The sequence below is a fragment of the Dermochelys coriacea genome, chromosome 7, assembly GCF_009764565.3.
Source record: "Dermochelys coriacea isolate rDerCor1 chromosome 7, rDerCor1.pri.v4, whole genome shotgun sequence".
Classification (NCBI taxonomy): Eukaryota; Metazoa; Chordata; order Testudines; family Dermochelyidae; genus Dermochelys; species Dermochelys coriacea.
Window position 1 is genome coordinate 37,930,069 of NC_050074.1, and position 18,721 is coordinate 37,948,789.

Below are 18,721 nucleotides of genomic sequence, written 5' to 3' on the forward strand. Positions count from 1 at the left end.
AACTGAATGAGCTAGCCCACTGTGCTTTGAATGGCTCAGCTAGAACTCAAGTGGGTGACTATGGAGGTGGAATTATTTTTAATTTGTTGCCATTATTGTTAATTTGTCGCTTCTCTCTGTCATTTTGATGTGGGCATTTTGCCTTGTAAAATAGACCATAAATTCTACTGTTTCAGTCTTAAGAAATGTATAAGTTTTAGAGAAACTGTGATAAATTCCAAATGATTTCATTTCACAAACAGAAATTTTTCCTGTGTAATGTTTCAGCTGGAACTATCTCCAGCTCTCCTTTTCTTTCTTTTTCTCTTTAAACAGTGTAAGAGGTACCACTTAAGGAGACAGTAGAGCCAACACTATTTCCCTAGGCTATGACAGAATCACTTACCCAAAAGCAAGTGGCTGGAATGTTTTTGTAAGTTTCTGAGAGCAGTCACTAGGTTTTTTCCCCCTTTCTGTGGTATTGCAACATATACCCAAAAGACTTTTTGAGGTGGCTTTAACATTACAGTATTCTTTGAGTCAGTGGCCTCTGAATAAAGGTGTAGTGGTTTTAGAACTCAAATTTTCAGGTGACACTCACCTGATTCTTCAATATTTTGGTAGGCTAACTTTCCACTGAAACATCAGCAGCTTATGCTCAAATAAATTTGTTAGTCTCTAAGGTGCCACAAGTACGCCTTTTCTTTTTGCAAAAGAGCAGGGTTTCACTTCCATATTTCGTCAGACCTGTCTGTATTAAATTACCTACTGCAAAGAAGGAACACTGTTCTTCATGTACTCCCACAGAACATATTAATATAAACTACAGCTGGAACAGATTATAAACATTAGTTTGTTATAGGTACAATTTGACTCTGTAGACTAGAGGACATCCCTAAGTAGGAAGCGAGTTGTCATTGTCTTGGATAAGGGATGAGCTTTTTCAAAACATCGTCTTTCTTATTTTAAAACAGTTCTGAAAGCAGGTAGAAGGATATCACCTTCAGAAATCTGTTTTCAGAAAACTATAGGATTTGTATGTAAAGTGACTGGATGAGATTCTGAACTAATTAAAACTAATTAATTAAATTCAAAAAGTGGTTCATGAATCTCGGTTTTCAGATTATTCATATAAGAAAAATTATTATTGGTTGATTAATCTGGTTCACAGAAGTTAAAATTTCTTAGTGGGTTATTATCCTCCTAAGATCCAAAATGTAAGATGACTTACCTCATACTTGTTTCCTCTAATGCAAAACAAACACCATTGAAATTTAACAGACTCAGTTTTGCAGCTACAGATTACGAGTTCCCTTTTTTCAGTTAGAAATGGGAGAGCTTTTAAGGGCCTGTTTCTCATCTGTTAACTTTTCTGTAATATCAAAAAACTCAGATTTTATTGGCTCACTTTCTGGAGTGTCTTTTTAAGATTGTACAATTCCATCCCCCCCAGCCAACCAAAAATGTACTCATATCATATTCTGCTTTATTGAATTAATTCAAAGTCCTCAGGGATCCATTTGTTTGAAAATCTTGCTCAAGCAAAGGTCTTCTGAGAAAAGTTGTACTTGTTTGAAGTGGATTTAGCTAGTCTAATAGAACATGTTGTGATATTTTTCCCTGAATGAAACATAATGCCAGAAAGTAATTTTACATTAATTTAAACGTGATGTATGGTATATCATACATAACAACACACTCCAAACAAAATGTTTGATTTTTGTATGTTAGCATGTGGTGTTTATGTTTAAAGATAATTCAATAAAAAAGCACTCTGCTTTGCTGTGTTGAAGACCTGAATTCAGAAATGTGCACAGGTCTGCCATGACATCTGTGGTGCAGAACTGACAATAAGCATACAGGCCAGCTGGGCCAAATTCTCATTTGGGTTACAGTTGTAACACTGAAGTCAATGGCAGCAGCATAGAAGAGCTGACTCTGGCCTACAGTGTAGGCTTGATGTATCTGGTTTTCTATGGAAAGAGTGCTGTTTTGGACAGCTGCCTGAAAACTGATCCACAGAATACCAGAGATGTGACAGCGTTAGAAAAAGGCAGGCGATACCAATTGCTTCTTCTAAAGAAGAGTGAAAATTCACTGTCCTTTCTGGCATAAAGTTGAAGATATTGCACACACATTGATCCCTTAACTTCTGTACCCATTCTGTCCACAAAGCATAGACATTGCTATTAGCCTAGTGGCATAGAAAAGGTTGAACCGACCATGAGGGCATGTTTTTTTCTTAGTGTTAATAGGCTCTCACTTTCCTGAGTAACTCATTAATTTATTTTTCTTTTTAAGGTGTACAAAACCCTATGTGGGTCAACATCATTGACTGAATTCAAATAACCTTACATTCCTAAGAGTCAAATGCTGAGTACTTATTCATTTGAAATTCTTATTGAATCCAAGCTATTAATATAAAATTAAGAGACTGCACAAGCTAATTGTAGGTGAAAAAGAATTCTTAGTACAGTAGGGTGACTTTTAAATGGTTTTGCTGGTAAGATTCCTACCCTTCCTGTTTTAAGTAAGACCATTCTGATTTAATTTTTCTAAGATGAAAAATACTGCTGACTCAGCAGGCATGTCCAGCTCAATCAGTAACAACAGCACATTTGCATTGGCAGTTTGTGACTGAGACTGAAGGAAAGCAAGGAATATCAAGACAGTAGAGAGCTGATCAAAGGTTACATTTAAGCAATCTGGTCTTGATCTCTTAGTAGTGATTCCTTGTCTGTTTTCACAGAAGTTAAAAGCAGCAACCCTATTATATAAAATTGCATATTAAATAAGGCAGTGCTTACCTCCACTGAGTATAATGACAGCTATAAATATTGCCAGGTCACTATCATCTAGTTCCAGTGCATTGAACTTCACAGCAAACTCAAATTTGGGCTCCATAAAGTCACAAAAAGGTTTTCTCAGGCTCTTCAGAAACTCCCGTGTCATGAATCCTTGTCCATTGGATATGAGAACTCCATCTTTATTCATCAGTGAGGCCAGCAACGTATATATGATCTCGTGGACACCGTATTTCAGGAGAGTTACTTGATCATTCAGATCAAGGTTCACAAAACCTGGAATGCTTTTGGCAAATTCTGTGATCTCCTGCACTGCCTCCACTGAGCGAAACTGACACCGCTGGAAGATGCGAATTGCCACCTCTTTGTTCTGCTCCTGCAGGGGTGTGACATGTTTGCAATTGATCTGATCTTCACCCATCATTAAGGAGTTCATGTCGTAAATAACGAATGGCTAAAAATAAAAGTAAAAATGGGATTGAGTTTCATGTGTCCTTCCTACATACATTATCCTACTGATAGACTATACAGGCATAAACCATTGTTAAGAAACCCATGAAAGTTGGCTTGGGATGTGTAAATACACATCAATATACTTAGTAGTTTTGCTTTTGGGTTAAAATCCAGATAAATCCACTGAAGCAAACTTTCTTCCAGCATTAAAAACGGTTTGCAGAAAGGGCCAGTAATTCCCACAGATTTCCTACACTTGCTGGGAACCCACTTCCTGGAGTTTTGGGATTTGGAGAGGGTAATTTTTTAAATAATTCAAGGAAAGCAATTTCTTTTAAAAAACAGAACTGATTTTCACTCCTAAAAAGTGTCTATTAATGTTTTTGTCCTTAGTTTCACAAGTGTTTTACTATAAGAATTCAAAATTCGGAAAGTTAGTTAATAAAATAATATTATCTCTTTAACATGTATTTTAATAGTTTACATCCAATAACATATTACCCTTAAATGTTTAATTTGTAGTTATGTAGGTACAATACTTTTTCTATAGACAGACATATGTTCACATTTACATTACTTCATATGCTGTTATACTCATTTTTAAATACAAGTCCTAGTAAGTGTTACAGATAATTGCAACTATTTTACCTTGAGTATCTTGTAAATGGCATCTTCGTTACACTGATATATTTTTTAAACTCAAGTAACTTGTTAATGAGAAAAATAGTCCTTGATGCAAAAAATAGTATGCTGTAAACTAGAACAAAGCGAATTCAGGTCACAACAATGAGTCTGCCTGTTAAAAATACCCAACTAGAATAAATCAATTTGAAAACAAATTAGCAAAACTAATGCCAGCAAAATTCTTTTTCTATGATCTGGAAACAATCTATTTCAGAATAAACAGATGTGAGGCCCAATGACAAGATCTGTTAAAAGAAGTGAACAAGTGAATACTACGAATTTATCTTAGGAATGGCTATCCTTGGGGCCAAATTATTTAAATATAGTGCATGCATCATTTACCCAGGATTGCATTAGTTTATTTGCGAAAAACAAAGAATGGACCCTCCCAAATATTTGGTAATATTTGTTTTTCCCCCCTGACAATTCACTCTCTCTTCCCTCCATTTTCCCATGCACAAGTAACTATCTGTTATTCACCTCAACTGAAGTAAGAAACACAGGGAGGTATAATTTCTAACATGCTTTTTAGCCTTCATGTATTCAACCCATTGACTTCAATGAGCACTGGATCAGGCCCTACGTTACTGACTCCCAAAAAAGTAATTTAAACATGCACCAACAATTGGATTATGTTCTGTTTCTAAGAAACATACAATTTTAATTGTTTAATTGTGAAATTGGATGGAAAACCACAATGTTACATTTGAGAGGGGAGAAGGAGATGTCGATAAGGGAGAGCTACAATTTGTAAGATATCAGCTATCTTTAGTACCACTCTATTGTGTTGCAGCTGCAGAAATATTTCTTCAAACTGAGATCTACGTATTTAGCTGTGAATGTTTGATCCACTTCTTATTAAAGCAAAATAAAATAATAAATAACCACAAGGTGCTACGTATTTCTATTTGGCATTTACTTTTCTACGTCAATTCTACATACCAGAGTTTCTGTTTAAGTCTTTGATTTGCCTTTTGGCACCAGACATACAAAATTCATAGGTCAGAGATTCCAAGGCCAGAAGGAACCACTGCAATAACCCAGCCTGACCTCCTGTATAATGCAGGCCTTAGAATTTCCCCAAAATAATTCCCCAAAAGAGCAAATCTTTTAGAAAAAACATCCAATCTTGATTAGAAAGTTACCATTGATTGAGAATCCAATGGTTAATTACCTTCTCTTAAAAATTTACAACTTATTTCCAGTCTGAATTTGTCGAGGTTCAACTTCCAGCTATTGGATCATGTTATACTTTTCTCTGCTAGATTGAAGAGCCCATTATTAAAATATTTGTTCCCCATATAGATAATTATAGATTGTAATTAATTCACTCCTTAACCTTTTGTTTGTTAAGCTAAATAGATTGATCACTATAAGGCATGTTTTCTAATCCTTTAATCATTCCTGTTTTTTGAACCCTCTCCAATTTATCAACATCTTTCTTGAATTGAGGACACTAGAACTTTCTTGAATTGAGGACACAGTATTCCAGCACGGGTTGCATCAGTGCCAAATACAGAGGTAAAATAACTTCTCTACTCCTATGTGAGATTCCCCTGTTTGTGCATCCAAGGATTGCATTAGCCATTTTGGTCACAGTTTTACACTGGGAGCTCATGTTGAACTGATTATTCACTATGACCCCGATCCTTTAAGTATGGCCTACATTTTTTATTTCTGCACGTATGCATTTACATTTAACTATATTAAAATGCATATTGTCTGGTTGTGCCTGCTTACCAAGCAATCCAGATCACTCTAAAATATACAAAAAAATACAAAAGTCTGGTGGCAAAAACTTTTAATACCTTTTAAAGTATTTTATTTGGAACCAGACCTTTAGAAATCAGTCTTGGAAACTGTGCAGTCTCTCTGTGGAATGTATTTTCTATTGTCTTTGACTAGTCTTTTTTGATATTTAAAGTCAGCACAAGAAAATCCTGCTATTCCTTGACAATGCTTACAAAAATAAAGATTTTAACCTCTTTGCAATGCCACTCCTGCAAAATAATTTACATTGCTCTCGACAAGGACTCAATGCACCTACCTGCAAGCCCATCATACCTATTTGCTTTGTTCCTGGATCTCAGGTTCCTGCTATGAAATAGGAGTAAGATGCCTGAAAATTCTGGGTACTGGCATGTAAATGAGCACACCAAGCATCCCATCTGGTTACATAATTTCTATATCCATTATTACTAGAACAAATATCTTTATCTTCCAAATGCAATAAGTTCTTTTCTCTGGGCCAGATTCTGATAGCCTTACCTTGGAACTGATTCTTAAAGACTTAACTTCTTGTAATTTCGCTGCAGAGACTTAAAAGCAATTTCAAAGCTATTAGTAGTAGATGGGGTCCCTGCTCATACAATCCACCAGTAAGAGTTTGTCTCCATAAGAAGTTTAGAAGCCTAGTTAAGCTAAACTGATATGAGGCACTCTTAAAACTGAAACAAAAGTACCTACATAAAGGAGTTACACCAATTTAATTAAACCAATATCTAAACCAATTTAGTTAAATTAGCATAATTTTCTTATGTAGACAAGGCCTAAAACGAAACTGGCTGTGCCATTATGAAAGTGACCAGCTGGCAAACCTAGCAACAGGCCATTCGTTTCAGTCAAAATACAAGACAATGTAAGATACATCACTAATTGTTTGCCTACAGTTCTATGACAATCGTTTAAATTTCAAGATGTGTGACAGCACATAGTAAGAAAAGGATAGATATGTCTCAAGACTTATTGAACATGTTCTTCCAGTCCTGGCAACAGAGGAATATTTTTCATACAAATAACTGGATGGAATAATGATTCCATGAATGTAGCCTACTAAACATCTACCTTCATTACTGCTGGATCACTCTCTTTCTTTCATTCTTTCTAGAGATTCCTAGTTGCTCCTCCAGCACCAAACTCAAGAAAAGCATCATGGATAACATCTGTTCCCAGATTACTGTTCTGCTATGCTGATAACAGTACTTCAATGGGGCTCAGCCCACTCATATTACAGAATGAAAACAAAAAGAGTTGACAATAGCCAAGAAAATATGCAATTTAAAGGCTCAAATGAACTCTGTAACCTGAAGCTTATTTTGCCATGGCTGGTAAGCACTGTACATTCCAGAAGAGGACTTGTTACTTAGTAATTTTAGGTTTCAGAGTAGCAGCCGTGTTAGTCTGTATTCGCAAAAAGAAAAGGAGTACTTGTGGCACCTTTCGTGAGCTATGCTCAAATAAATTTGTTAGTCTCTAAGGTGCCACAAGTACTCCTTTTCTTTTTTAGTAATTTTAGATTCCACACACTACCTTAGCATATCTAATCATTTTCAGGTGACGTAGATGCTACTGCAATTAAAAAAGGTATAAATTTAAACTGTGCCCATAGTAAACAGTTTGATGTTCTAGAGCACAAAGTCCGTTACAGTACAAATAATATAAAAGTTTTAATCATTATTTACTGACTGAGTGCATCCACTCTTCCAGGGGTATGTAAACATGGTCTGAAAAGTGGTAGCAATTATATAGGGGTTTGTCTATTTATGTATTGTTTTATAGCAAACTCTAGCCTGGTGATTGGTTTAAATAAAACATCATGTGATGGTACACTATATACATTGCATGAGCATTGCATCAGCATAATATCCAAGCATTACCAAGTTACTTCCAAAGTCCAGACAGTTATTAATTAACCAGCCAACAAAGCATAGCAGTACAGTTCATTCAAATCTCACACAGCTTTGGAGTATTTCTCAGAATGGAAATTGTGAATGAGCTGACCTACCACAAATTTGGAACAAATGAAGAAGAGTTCACCCCTTAAAACTCCTACCCAAACTTCACACTGGGTCCAGGGGATGCTGGGTGTTTAGGTCTCAATCCTGCCAACAGTTTTATGTGAATAACTTTTACGCCAGTGAGTATTACTATTGACCTGAGTGTGACTACTCATATACATAAAATTATTTGTGTGCGTAAGTGTTAGCAGGATCAGAGGCTCAGTCAGTGCTGTTTAGATGTCCAATCAGCATGAACACATTAGATAAAGCAGACAGTTGCTTGGTTTAATATTGACTCTAATTGCATCAGTTTAAGTATTTGAAAACAGCTGGTGGGATTCTTAGTACATAAACTCACACAATTTAGAGTCAAACTCTCTTACATACAATAGCGTAACTAAGGTCAGAATCTGGTTTACAAAGTTTAACATGGAAGAACGAGACCAGTTTTTTTAAAAAAATGTATAAAAATTCCTTTTATAAGGCAAGAAATTGGAAAATCAGCAGTATACATTAAAAAAAGACAAAAACAATATAATTAAGTTTGATCCTGCTCTGATGGCTTCGATGTTAGCTACTATAACCTGGCAGACCTCTCTTGCCTCATGAGTCAGCTAATTAATTCTACCACAAACATATGAGCACTGAGATCTGAACTCTTATATAAAACAATCATCTCTCTTTCTTATTCATAATAAACTAACCACCAATTATCTATTAAATAAAGCTCTCAACATCCTTTAGAAATAGGGACAATGCTAATTTGCAACTGGGAAGGGACCTTTGGTCCCCAAAATTTTACACTCTTCAATTATGTAGGATTTAAGCGGTCCATGAAAAATAGTTCCTAACCCTACTGCTCAGGAAGAAAACTTTCCAGTTGTGGACAAGGATTGCCAATTTTGGTTGGATGTATTCCTGGAAGTTTCATCATATGACATAATCTTTAATAATCCTGGAGGCTTGATAACTCTGTTGAGGACTGATGCAGTAGTCTTTGACAGTCTGCAGAGAAACATAAATAATAGCCCCAAGAATTTATTTCTGATCTCAGATACACTGGTGTGTGAATTAAGAGTAACTGCACAGAGTTTAAAACAGAGATAAGAATCAGGCTTTAAGAAAGGTCTGAATTTCCCCTTTTTCTCAATGAGGTGTTGATTCTGAAACCTAACAATTTAAATGCTGATACTGTTAAATGTTTCACTACTGGTTATTTTAGCAGAAAGATCTGGACAACATCCTTATCCATTGTTGATGAATACAGTGGCATACATAGGATGAGAGAAAATGAAATCAGGAAAGCTGCGCAACTTCCTAATTTTAAAAAAATGGCACTGCTACAAGTGGTGGAGTGTCTCAGGTCAGAACTTTCTCTCCATGAAAAAGAAACTGGCTGCCCTGCCCTCCAGTTGAATTCTCCTGCCACGCCCAAAGCATGGGACATGAGACACAAAGAAACTACCACTGTGCTTCTCTGCCCTCCGTTCAGGATACGGAGAGGTTGGGGGAAAAACTGCTTTCCTTTCAGCATTGTCCTTTACCTACGTGGGCTACGCTCATGCCTGAAGAGCAGCAGTTTAGAACTGCTGGTGTCCTTTTCCCTCCCTTTCTCACTGCTCCTTCTGCCAACTGCTTTCCTGCTCATTGCAGAACAGTGAGAAGCTTAAGAGGGAACTGAAAGAGAGGCAGCAAGAGCAGCTGCAGAGTGAAGCAGCAGGGCTGGGATTCTCTAGGATGAAAGGAATTAAATACCACATATACACATGGAGAAATGTATTATATGCACAACTTCTATTCTCCCCTCCAACCCCTGCCTGGGATAATCACTGTACATATGGTACCCCATTCAGAACCAGAATATCCCTAGCATAGCAACAGTTTTCTTCTCGCCAGATGCTGATGATCTGTTGGAAAGGCCAGCTCTACACAGATTCTGCGGCACCTCCCTCTTTTCTACCATATTCCAATGTGTAAGCCTATCTTCTAGAGGCACTGCTGTTGGCTAATTAGACCTCAAAGGCAAGCAAATACAGTAAATGGAATGTGATATTATTAGGGCTGTAAAAAACAGCAAATATTGTTAGTGAAATTCTTGCTAACATCATTTCACTTAGTCATATGCACCTGATATTTTGTACGAATGCATGCGATGAAGTGAGCTGTAGCTCACGAAAGCTTATGCTCAAATAAATTTGTTAGTCTCTAAGGTGCCACAAGTCCTCCTTTTCTTTTTGCAGATACAGACTAACACGGCTGCTACTCTGAAACCTGTCTTTGTACATGCTGTAATCTGCTCAAGAAAGGTGAGACACACAAATGTCTTGGTAAAAGACTTATCTCTCTTTTTTTTCCGATCTTAGTCATGTGACGTAGGTCAGGGAGAGAAAAAGTAATACCCATGTCACACGGCACAGATCAATGGCTGCTGTTAAAGTTTTGATGCAAACCTACATGAACTGACTATTTCATGTGTTTTCTTAATGAAAAGGATTTGGTTTCATAATAGGCCCACTTTAGTGCACTAATTTTGTGAAAATAGGAGAATTTTTTATTCACATTACAGTGCAAAAACTTGGCAAACTTTGAGACTCTTAATTTTGTTGTCAATGATTCACACACCTCTGTTCCTTATAATTATTCATAAAATATGCATGTAAAGCTTCTTAAAGTGTAAGGAGCAACTTGACAATGCCCACTTTGATGATTATTCTATACCTGACTGTTTTTTATGGGTTTGATCCAAAGCCTAAATACAGATCCATAAAACAGTTCACTTCCCAAATCAGATACATGCATAGAAGCAAAATTTCTACTAAGCATAATAACACCAAGGCAGGTCAGATTATAACTGTTCTCACTAGCTCTTTTGCAAGTTTAGGGTATGTCTTAACTGCAGAGTTAAGTTATCTACACTCAAGTTACTGCTTTTGAGTTAGATTAGCTTGAGAGAGAGTGGGCATATTGCAAAATAACACTTGGGCTGCTATGTCTGCACTGGTGTTACACTTATGCATATGTGGCACTAAATATTCTTAGGGACATATACCATGGTTCTTTGCTTTTGCAGGAAGCTGAACCGCTCTATCAATTCTTTCCCAGTGAACTGTGTGAAAAGTTGTCTATCCTGGGCACATGTAGGAAGATGTTGGAGGACTAGCGGCATTACAGTGGAGCTAGTCTGAGTCCACACTACAGAACAGTCATGTTAGCAAGTAACAAATTATGCTTTAGCCTATACCTCTTGAGGGCCAGCCAAATGGAGTTAAAACACTGCCACACTTAAGTGAAGGATTTTTGTGTGTGGATGGTACTTGAGTTTGGGGCACCACTTGAGTTATAACTTGAGTTAACTTTGCAGTAAAGACAAGCCTTTAGTAGCAATCAAAAAGTGTGAAATTCTTTCCTGCCTTAGAAAATATCAAAGAAAATCAAATCAATTGGCCTTAGTGTGGTCCTAACTCACAAACTCCCTGATACTCAGCCTAAGGAAACACATCAACACCAATAGCTGTTACTTTTGGAAAAGTTTTTATCCCATGTAGTTGAATGATGATAAAATAAAATTCCACTGTGTTTAATAGGATGTCATAGATGCATACTTTTATACTGATTTACATAGATATTGCTGTATAATAAAAAAGATCTTTACATGTTGCATTTTTCAGGGAACCCACGAATACATATACATTTATTACTAACTTACACATATATTCCTATAATGTGTTTCCTTAAAATTTAAGTTCTAGCACCACAGGATACTGAACTAACCAAGATAACTAACTTAAATGCAGGAACACATCATTATATCTTAGGAACAAGCAGTACATTTGTGGGGAGTGTGTGAAAGTGCTGGTTCCGTGAATCATTCAGCACTTATGAAGCAGGAAACCAAGGAGGGTATGACTATTATCATTTAACTACATGGGTTTAGAACATATCTTGGATTCACAGCGGGTACTGGTAATTCACTACTCTATGGATGCTTGTAATAGTACTACAGTACTACCTATCCTCTAACATATAGACCTATTACAGAGATAATGTGTAAGATAAACTATGGTGGAGGACAGGGGCAATAGGAAGAATGGATCGAGGAGTACAAAAAGATTAAGATGACCTTCAAATTCTTGTACTGATTTCAAGTATTTTACTAGGTGAACTTGGAGATTTTTCAAATTATGTTTACTAATCCTATCTAAAAACATTTCCTGTGTTTCAGACACAGCTTGAAATATGTAACTGCCAACAGCAAAGGGTTGGGTTTTTTTAGTGTGTTGTCAATGTGGTAAATCATTTACTTAAAAAAAAAACAGAGAAAACTAACTGATTTGTCTGTCGTTTTTCCTGTCAAGATCGCCCTCGCCTTGGCTTTAGTCAGAGGGAAGGACTTTATGTATGAGTCATACAAGTTCTTGGCAAGGGCTCGAAGATCAGCCGACTCTGGGTTTAACTGGTCGATGTCGCTGGAAATCTCTGCCAAGAGCTTCTCCTTCTCAGCTTGTGGCATTCGCCCAAACCTGATAGCTGAAGAAGACAAATTGTTACATTAGTCACAGCTGCACCTGAACACAAATATATTTTTACAATAATATTTTCTGTCACCTTTCATAATGAGCATTCCAGAGTTTAATTTTCATTCAGAGTGCTTAGACAAGTGGCAGGAAAATGACTTCACCCAACAGAGTAGACAAGCAGTTGAAAGGGTTCAGAGAATTGTCATAAGAACAAAACTAAAGGAGGAAACAATCTGGATACCATACAGTAAGCTAGGATGCCCTTGTGAAAAGGTGTCAGGTTCTAGGAACCTGCATGGAAATCCAGAGCTATTCTTCTGACTAATCTGGCAGTCAGATCAGGTGAGTCTGGTTAATCCCAACTCATGAGGATAAAAAATGGAGAGTCTTTAAGTAAAGACAATGTTGTCTGTTGGACCAAGTGCAGGATTAAAAATCAGGAAGTCCTGAGTTCTAATTCTGATTCACTCATTGTATGATTTTAGGCTAAAAGGGAATGCTTACCTACTTCACAGAAGTATTGTGAGAATCAATTAGTTAATATCTATATAGTGATTAATATATAAAGTACAATAATATGTTATTGTGAGAGCAATTAAGGGATCAAACAGGAGGTCTTTCAGATAAAATCCCTAGAAACAGCAATTTTAGAAGGCAGCTTGACAAAAGATTGCTAGTTGCCCTTAAATTAATAATAAAGGAAACCCCCAGAGGGGTGAGATTTGAATGCTAACTCTGTCTGTATGTGTGCTGGGTTGACAGAGTGGCGAAGGACTTGCCTACTCACAATACCTCACAACTACCCAACTCAAATGTAAGGCAGAATACAAGGCACACATCTTTACAATTTATAAGTGTGTACCATCCAAAGGACTGTTTACACATATGGGCAACGATTCTGAAAAATCTCTCAAATAAGCCAATAAGCTATGTTTCCTAACAGACTATTTTTTACAATATATAGATTTCAGTAAATGGAATTAAATCTATATTACCCTTATGAAAATAAGATAGAAAGAGCATCTAAGTGAAAAAGACCCCAAAAAAAAATCCAAGGAAAAAAGTTTGTGGTGTTGGTTTAGGAACAGGTAAAAAAAAAACAACCCCTATAAATAAAGATTTTCCAATTGTCAATTAATGGTAAAAAACATTGTTAGCTTAGTACTTCCAAATGGCTAAACTGGGGACACTTCCTTTGGATTATGCTTGCCTCTTTCCTGTTATGAGAAAACATGGAATACTCCTTTTTACACTGGTGTTGTTGGGCCAGAAATAGCACTTTCATAAAACTCAAAATAATCTTTGATGACACAAAAGCATACAAAGCCATTTAGCACCTGTATCACTGACTGACTCTTACTTCATGACTGCTAGAGGTGGCTTGTTTGCTCTCACAGTTCCATCACAGTTCCCTTGCAGTAAACTCTATCACCAAGAGAAACATGCTGCATATCTCATATCTCTGCGGGTGTCCCCTGAGGTCACATTTCAGAATAAAATCAGAATGGAAGGGAACCTAGCAGGTCATTAGGGACCACTTAACAAATTCTATATTTAGACTTTTTCCTGAATATGTCCCCTGCCTACAATTTCTTCATATGGAAACATCTGAATAATTGCCAATTTATATTTGTTTTGGACTGGAGTCCACGTTACTGTCTTTTTTCTCCCCACAGGAATAGTAAATGGACTTAGTCAGTTACCAGCAACAGTTTCCAGTGACACTTCATTGCCAGTCCTCTTGATTTCTTATAGTTTAGGAAAAGCTTTCTCCAAAATCCCAGATTTTAAAAGATTTAAAAGAAAAAAAAAGTACTGTACATGAATCTGAATGACTACAGCGGAAATGATGGCTCAAAGAGATTAACACAGTTCTGTCAGGGTGAAATGCCCAAATCCTGCATAAAAGAATGTGTACTCAGGTTTGGGGTTGGTATCCTGTGTAATGGTTGTAATGGTTGGGAACAAACTCTATCTTTTATCAACCAAGGGACAGACTTTATTGTAATCTTTGGGCTGCTGCCCCCGCTACATCCCTGATCAGCACCTACCAAATACTGTAAACTGAATAAGAATGTATCCAATGCCTTCTTGCTTCACCTGGCCCCAAACAGACATCTTGTTTGCTGGCACATTGAGAGTTGGCCTGTAGCCCATCTTCTCAATGCACGGGCTTGATTCAAGGGCCATTGAAGTCAATGGGAGTCTGTTGACTTCAGTGGGCTTTGGATCAGGCCTCGGAAGATCAGAGCCCCTTCTGTGTGACTGTCCCATCCCATACTCACATGAGAAGGGGAAAAGTGAGGCCTCTATAGCAGGAGGGGTTTGCATGGACCTTCTACTGACAAGTGAATTTCATCGGAAGAGACTAGAATTGTGGATGGACAGTAAAAGCAAGTGATTGAAAAAAATTACTCATCAAACTAACAAAAGAATTTAGAGTCATACCTAGTGAAAATCCACTAAAGTCACTGAAATATTGAAATCTATGGAGACAATACCAGAGACGAATTCAGTCCAAAGTGCTTAAATAAATACTTGTAATTAAAAGCAGGGACTTTGGTTTTATAATTGAACTAGATACTGACGATACTATCTGTGTATCAAGAAATCTTGAAACTCTTACTTGTCTTTGTAAGTTATTTATATCAGGAATGATAAAACTGAGGTTTCGGACAATATGCTAGCGTAGTTTATCCTGAATCATTTAAAGTTTCCCACACTATGATTTGCCTTGTACTCCTCATTTTTGAGCTTTGTAACACAGTCAAGACTTGACATGTTGAGGTTCTATGATCTGAGGTTTTATAAGAAATGTTGTTTTTCTGGCTATTTAAGGACAGCTTTACTGTTAATCACTGACCAGTACTAATGATTTGTTTATATATATAACAAAAATGTCAATGCATTTAATACAGTATTTATACAACAAGACCTCACATTAGATTGTTATATAATGCTTTAGGTCTCATTTGTGCAGATGTGTTCCAGTATTGCATAATCAAGGCCACATTTAATAAAAAGGGTGAAATTAGTATCATTATATTACAGGTAAAATGTAATATTGTGTACATAATACAGATAGCCTTTATACACAAGGTACATTATACCATATGACTTCATAAAAATTGTCATAGGGAAAACCAAATCCAACATGACATTTAAGACTCTTGCTGGGGCAGGAAAGGCTTACGAAAAGTGAATAAAATACAGTAGAACCTCAGAGTTATGAACACTGTGGGAATGGAGGCTGTTCATAACAGTGAACAAAATGTTATGGTTGTTCTTTCAAAAGTTTACAACTGAACGTTGATTTCATAGCGCTTTGAAACTTAACTAAGCAGAAGAAAAATGCTGCTTTTAACCATCTTAAATTAAATGAACATGGAAACAGTTTCTTTATCTAGTCAAATCTGTTTTTAAACTTTTCCTTTATCTTTTAGAAGTTTACGTTTAACACAGTACTGTACTGTAGTTGCTTTTTTTTTTTTTTTGGCTCTGCTGCTTCTTGATTGCACACTTCTGGTTCCAAATGAGGTGTGTGACTGACCAATCAGTTCATAACACTTGTGTTCGTAACTCTGAGGTTCTACTGTACATTTTGAACAGAGAACCAGAGTGATTAGTGCAGTGAAATTCACATTTTCATTAAAGTCTCCTTTGTCCTTTAATAAGCCAGGTTACAGGCTTTAAATAGTGTCAGACTTCTGACAATTAGTAGGATTATCTTTTATGATTAATTTGTCCACTTTTTAAACATATTTGTTCATTTTGCAAGAACCTCACCATGTCAAAGAAGAGTCTTGCAGTGCTCTGGTGCCTTTTTAGGGCTTTTGCCAACAAGTTCGACTTTCCCTGCTCCTCACCTCTCTTTTAAAGAAGAATTTATAAATTGATGATACAGTTTAAATGAGGTCTGGCAGGTTACTAAAGGACATTTTCTAACTCCCAAAAGCAAAATAAGAGGCAATATTGATGTTAAAATTAAGGATCTTGAATGCAAAGTGAAATTATAATAATACATTTGTTTAGATCAGTAGTGGTGTGTGTAATAGCTGTAGCATTAATCACATATACAAAATATCTACTGTAAGAAACTCATGCTTCAGGATATGGATATTGATATTGAGAATGTGTTCATCACTGTAGTAACTGAAAAGGAGTACTTGTGGCACCTTAGAAACTAACAAATTTATTTGAGCATAAGCTTTCGTGAGCTACAGCTCACTTCATCGGATGCATTTGGTGGAAAATACAGAGGTATTTTCCACCAAATGCATAATTATTTTCCACCAAATGCATCCGATGAAGTGAGCTGTAGCTCACGAAAGCTTATGCTCAAATAAATTTGTTAGTCTCTAAGGTGCCACAAGTACTCCTTTTCTTTTTGCGAATACAGACTAACACGGCTGCTACTCTGAAACCTGTAGTAACTGAGTGCATGTGGTGCCACTGGCTGGATGTACTTAGAGCCCAATTCTGAAGAGTGAGGACTGCCTCTTGAGACATGAATAGAAGTGGAATTCAGAGGGAGTATCTTCACAGGAGATACTCAGCAACTCACAAGAACAGGACCTTAGAGGGTATTTCACCTTCCTATCCAGGATAGGTGCTGATCACAACTGAAAACAGAATACCAGAGTATATGGACAAACTGTCTGTTCTGTTATGGTAATTCCCTTGTTCCTAAGCTATATTGCTGTATATATACACAATACATTCATAACAAGACACATGATACCTTTAACATTCTGAGAATATCAGATATAAATGCTACGAACTCACTTCCGGAAGCATGCTATTGCCTTTAAAAAATAATGGCAATAAAGCGTGGCTAAGAAATATAGTTTTACTGGATACAAATATTGAGGCCCCATTCCTCACTTACCACAAGTATCAGAGTAGCAGCCGTGTTAGTCTGTATTCGCAAAAAGAAAAGGAGTACTTGTGGCACCTTAGAGATTAACAAATTTATTAGAGCATAAGCTTTCGTGAGCTACAGCTCACTTCATCGGATGCATCCGATTCTCCTATCAGAGCATGTATAAGCTAACCAGTTAATCAAGACAGTGGGCAGGAGCTATCTCCTATTGGCCTGAATGCCCACCACTAGTTCAACAATCCATTGCATAAGGGTTAGTGCCTATCAGACCACATACACATTGGTTCAACAAACGAGAGTATAAAGAGTATTCCTGCTACTATCAAAATTTGTATGTACCAGTTAGGACCCAAGCCTGTTCTACTGGAGTCAATGGCTAAACTCTTATTGACTTCACTGTGAGCACAAGCTGGCACTTATGGTTTTCTGTGCTCTATCTATCTTTAGGACTTATATAGCTGCTCATCACCACAGTACTTGATTGCCTTCCATGTAAAATTGCTATAGATTAGCAATAGTGAAGTCCATAATGGTCTTCATGGAGTCTCCCCTCTTTCCTCTTGTCAGGGTATAAAAAGTTAGCTTTGGATAAGGTTGTTTTTTGCATGTTAGTTAGTTAAAAAAATGTGAAAAAAAACAAAAAAAATCTTATTTTTGGGGAGATGGATCAGGAACTTCGCTGTTGTGAATGTCATTTGTTGTTAGCCTAACAATAATTGCTTTTTGCTTTTTTTCTTCTAAATTTGTGGATGCAGCATGGATTAGTAAATATTAACACAATGGATCTTCAAATGGGGCCATTCACAAGGTCCCCTTTTAAAGGGTCCCTATAAATCACAAGTATACATAAAGTCACAATTAATTTAAGTAAGGAGTTCTGGTGAAATTATAATCCAGGAGAATTAAACTCCTTAAACAAAGGATCTGTCACCAGAACCTCACAATGCATTTTTCCTGCAGTAAATTGCTGCACATAACAACATACAGTTAGAAAGTTTTGCTACAAAACAGTCTCAATTTACAATGCATAGTCTAAAATACAGTATTATAATAATATCAGTGACATGGTATCAATAGTTATGAGAGTAAGATGCCACATCAAGATAAATTATTTTTTATTCTCTGTTTCTCTGGACAAAGCAACAATACTCACCCTCCCCTGCCGCCAAGTAGTGCTTTACAAAAGAAGTTGCCATATGTATTCTTTTTGTCTCTACAGGGGCTGACTTTGTGTAAATTGTAATTTCAGTGAGAAAGAAAATTTAAGCAAGCTTCTGATTAAAATTACAGGAACCCCTCATGAGAGATACATAGCAACAGAAGATGAACAATTGTGGGTTAAACAGTGTCTTATTATGGATTATGGATAGAGAAGGAAAGGAAAACAACATCCAAAGCATGAGAATACTTTTTTAACCTTCACTCAAATGTTACAAAATGTGACAAAATGTGGTTAGGATCCCGCCTCCTGAAAGTGAGCTATTTATATATTTTGCAATAACATATCAATGCTAAATATGTTCATGACTTGGAATCTTCAGACCCAATGAGTCGCATTCTACATGGGTATAAAATCCAGAGAAATTCAATGGCATTACTCCAGGATACACTGTAGCAAAAGAG

At 36.6% G+C, this 18,721-nt stretch overlaps 1 protein-coding gene across 1 annotated transcript in view; it reads right to left on the reverse strand.

Annotated features, from left to right (window-relative positions):
- Positions 1–18,721, reverse strand: part of PPARG (peroxisome proliferator activated receptor gamma) — a 109,862-nt gene that overhangs the window by 13,301 nt on the left and 77,840 nt on the right. Inside the window, exons 5-6 of the mRNA XM_038409836.2 lie at positions 12,027–12,226; positions 2,787–3,237 (exon numbers count right to left, since the gene is read on the reverse strand). Coding sequence (XP_038265764.1) covers positions 2,787–3,237; positions 12,027–12,226 — 651 coding nt within the window. The remainder of the gene's footprint in view (positions 1–2,786; positions 3,238–12,026; positions 12,227–18,721) is intronic.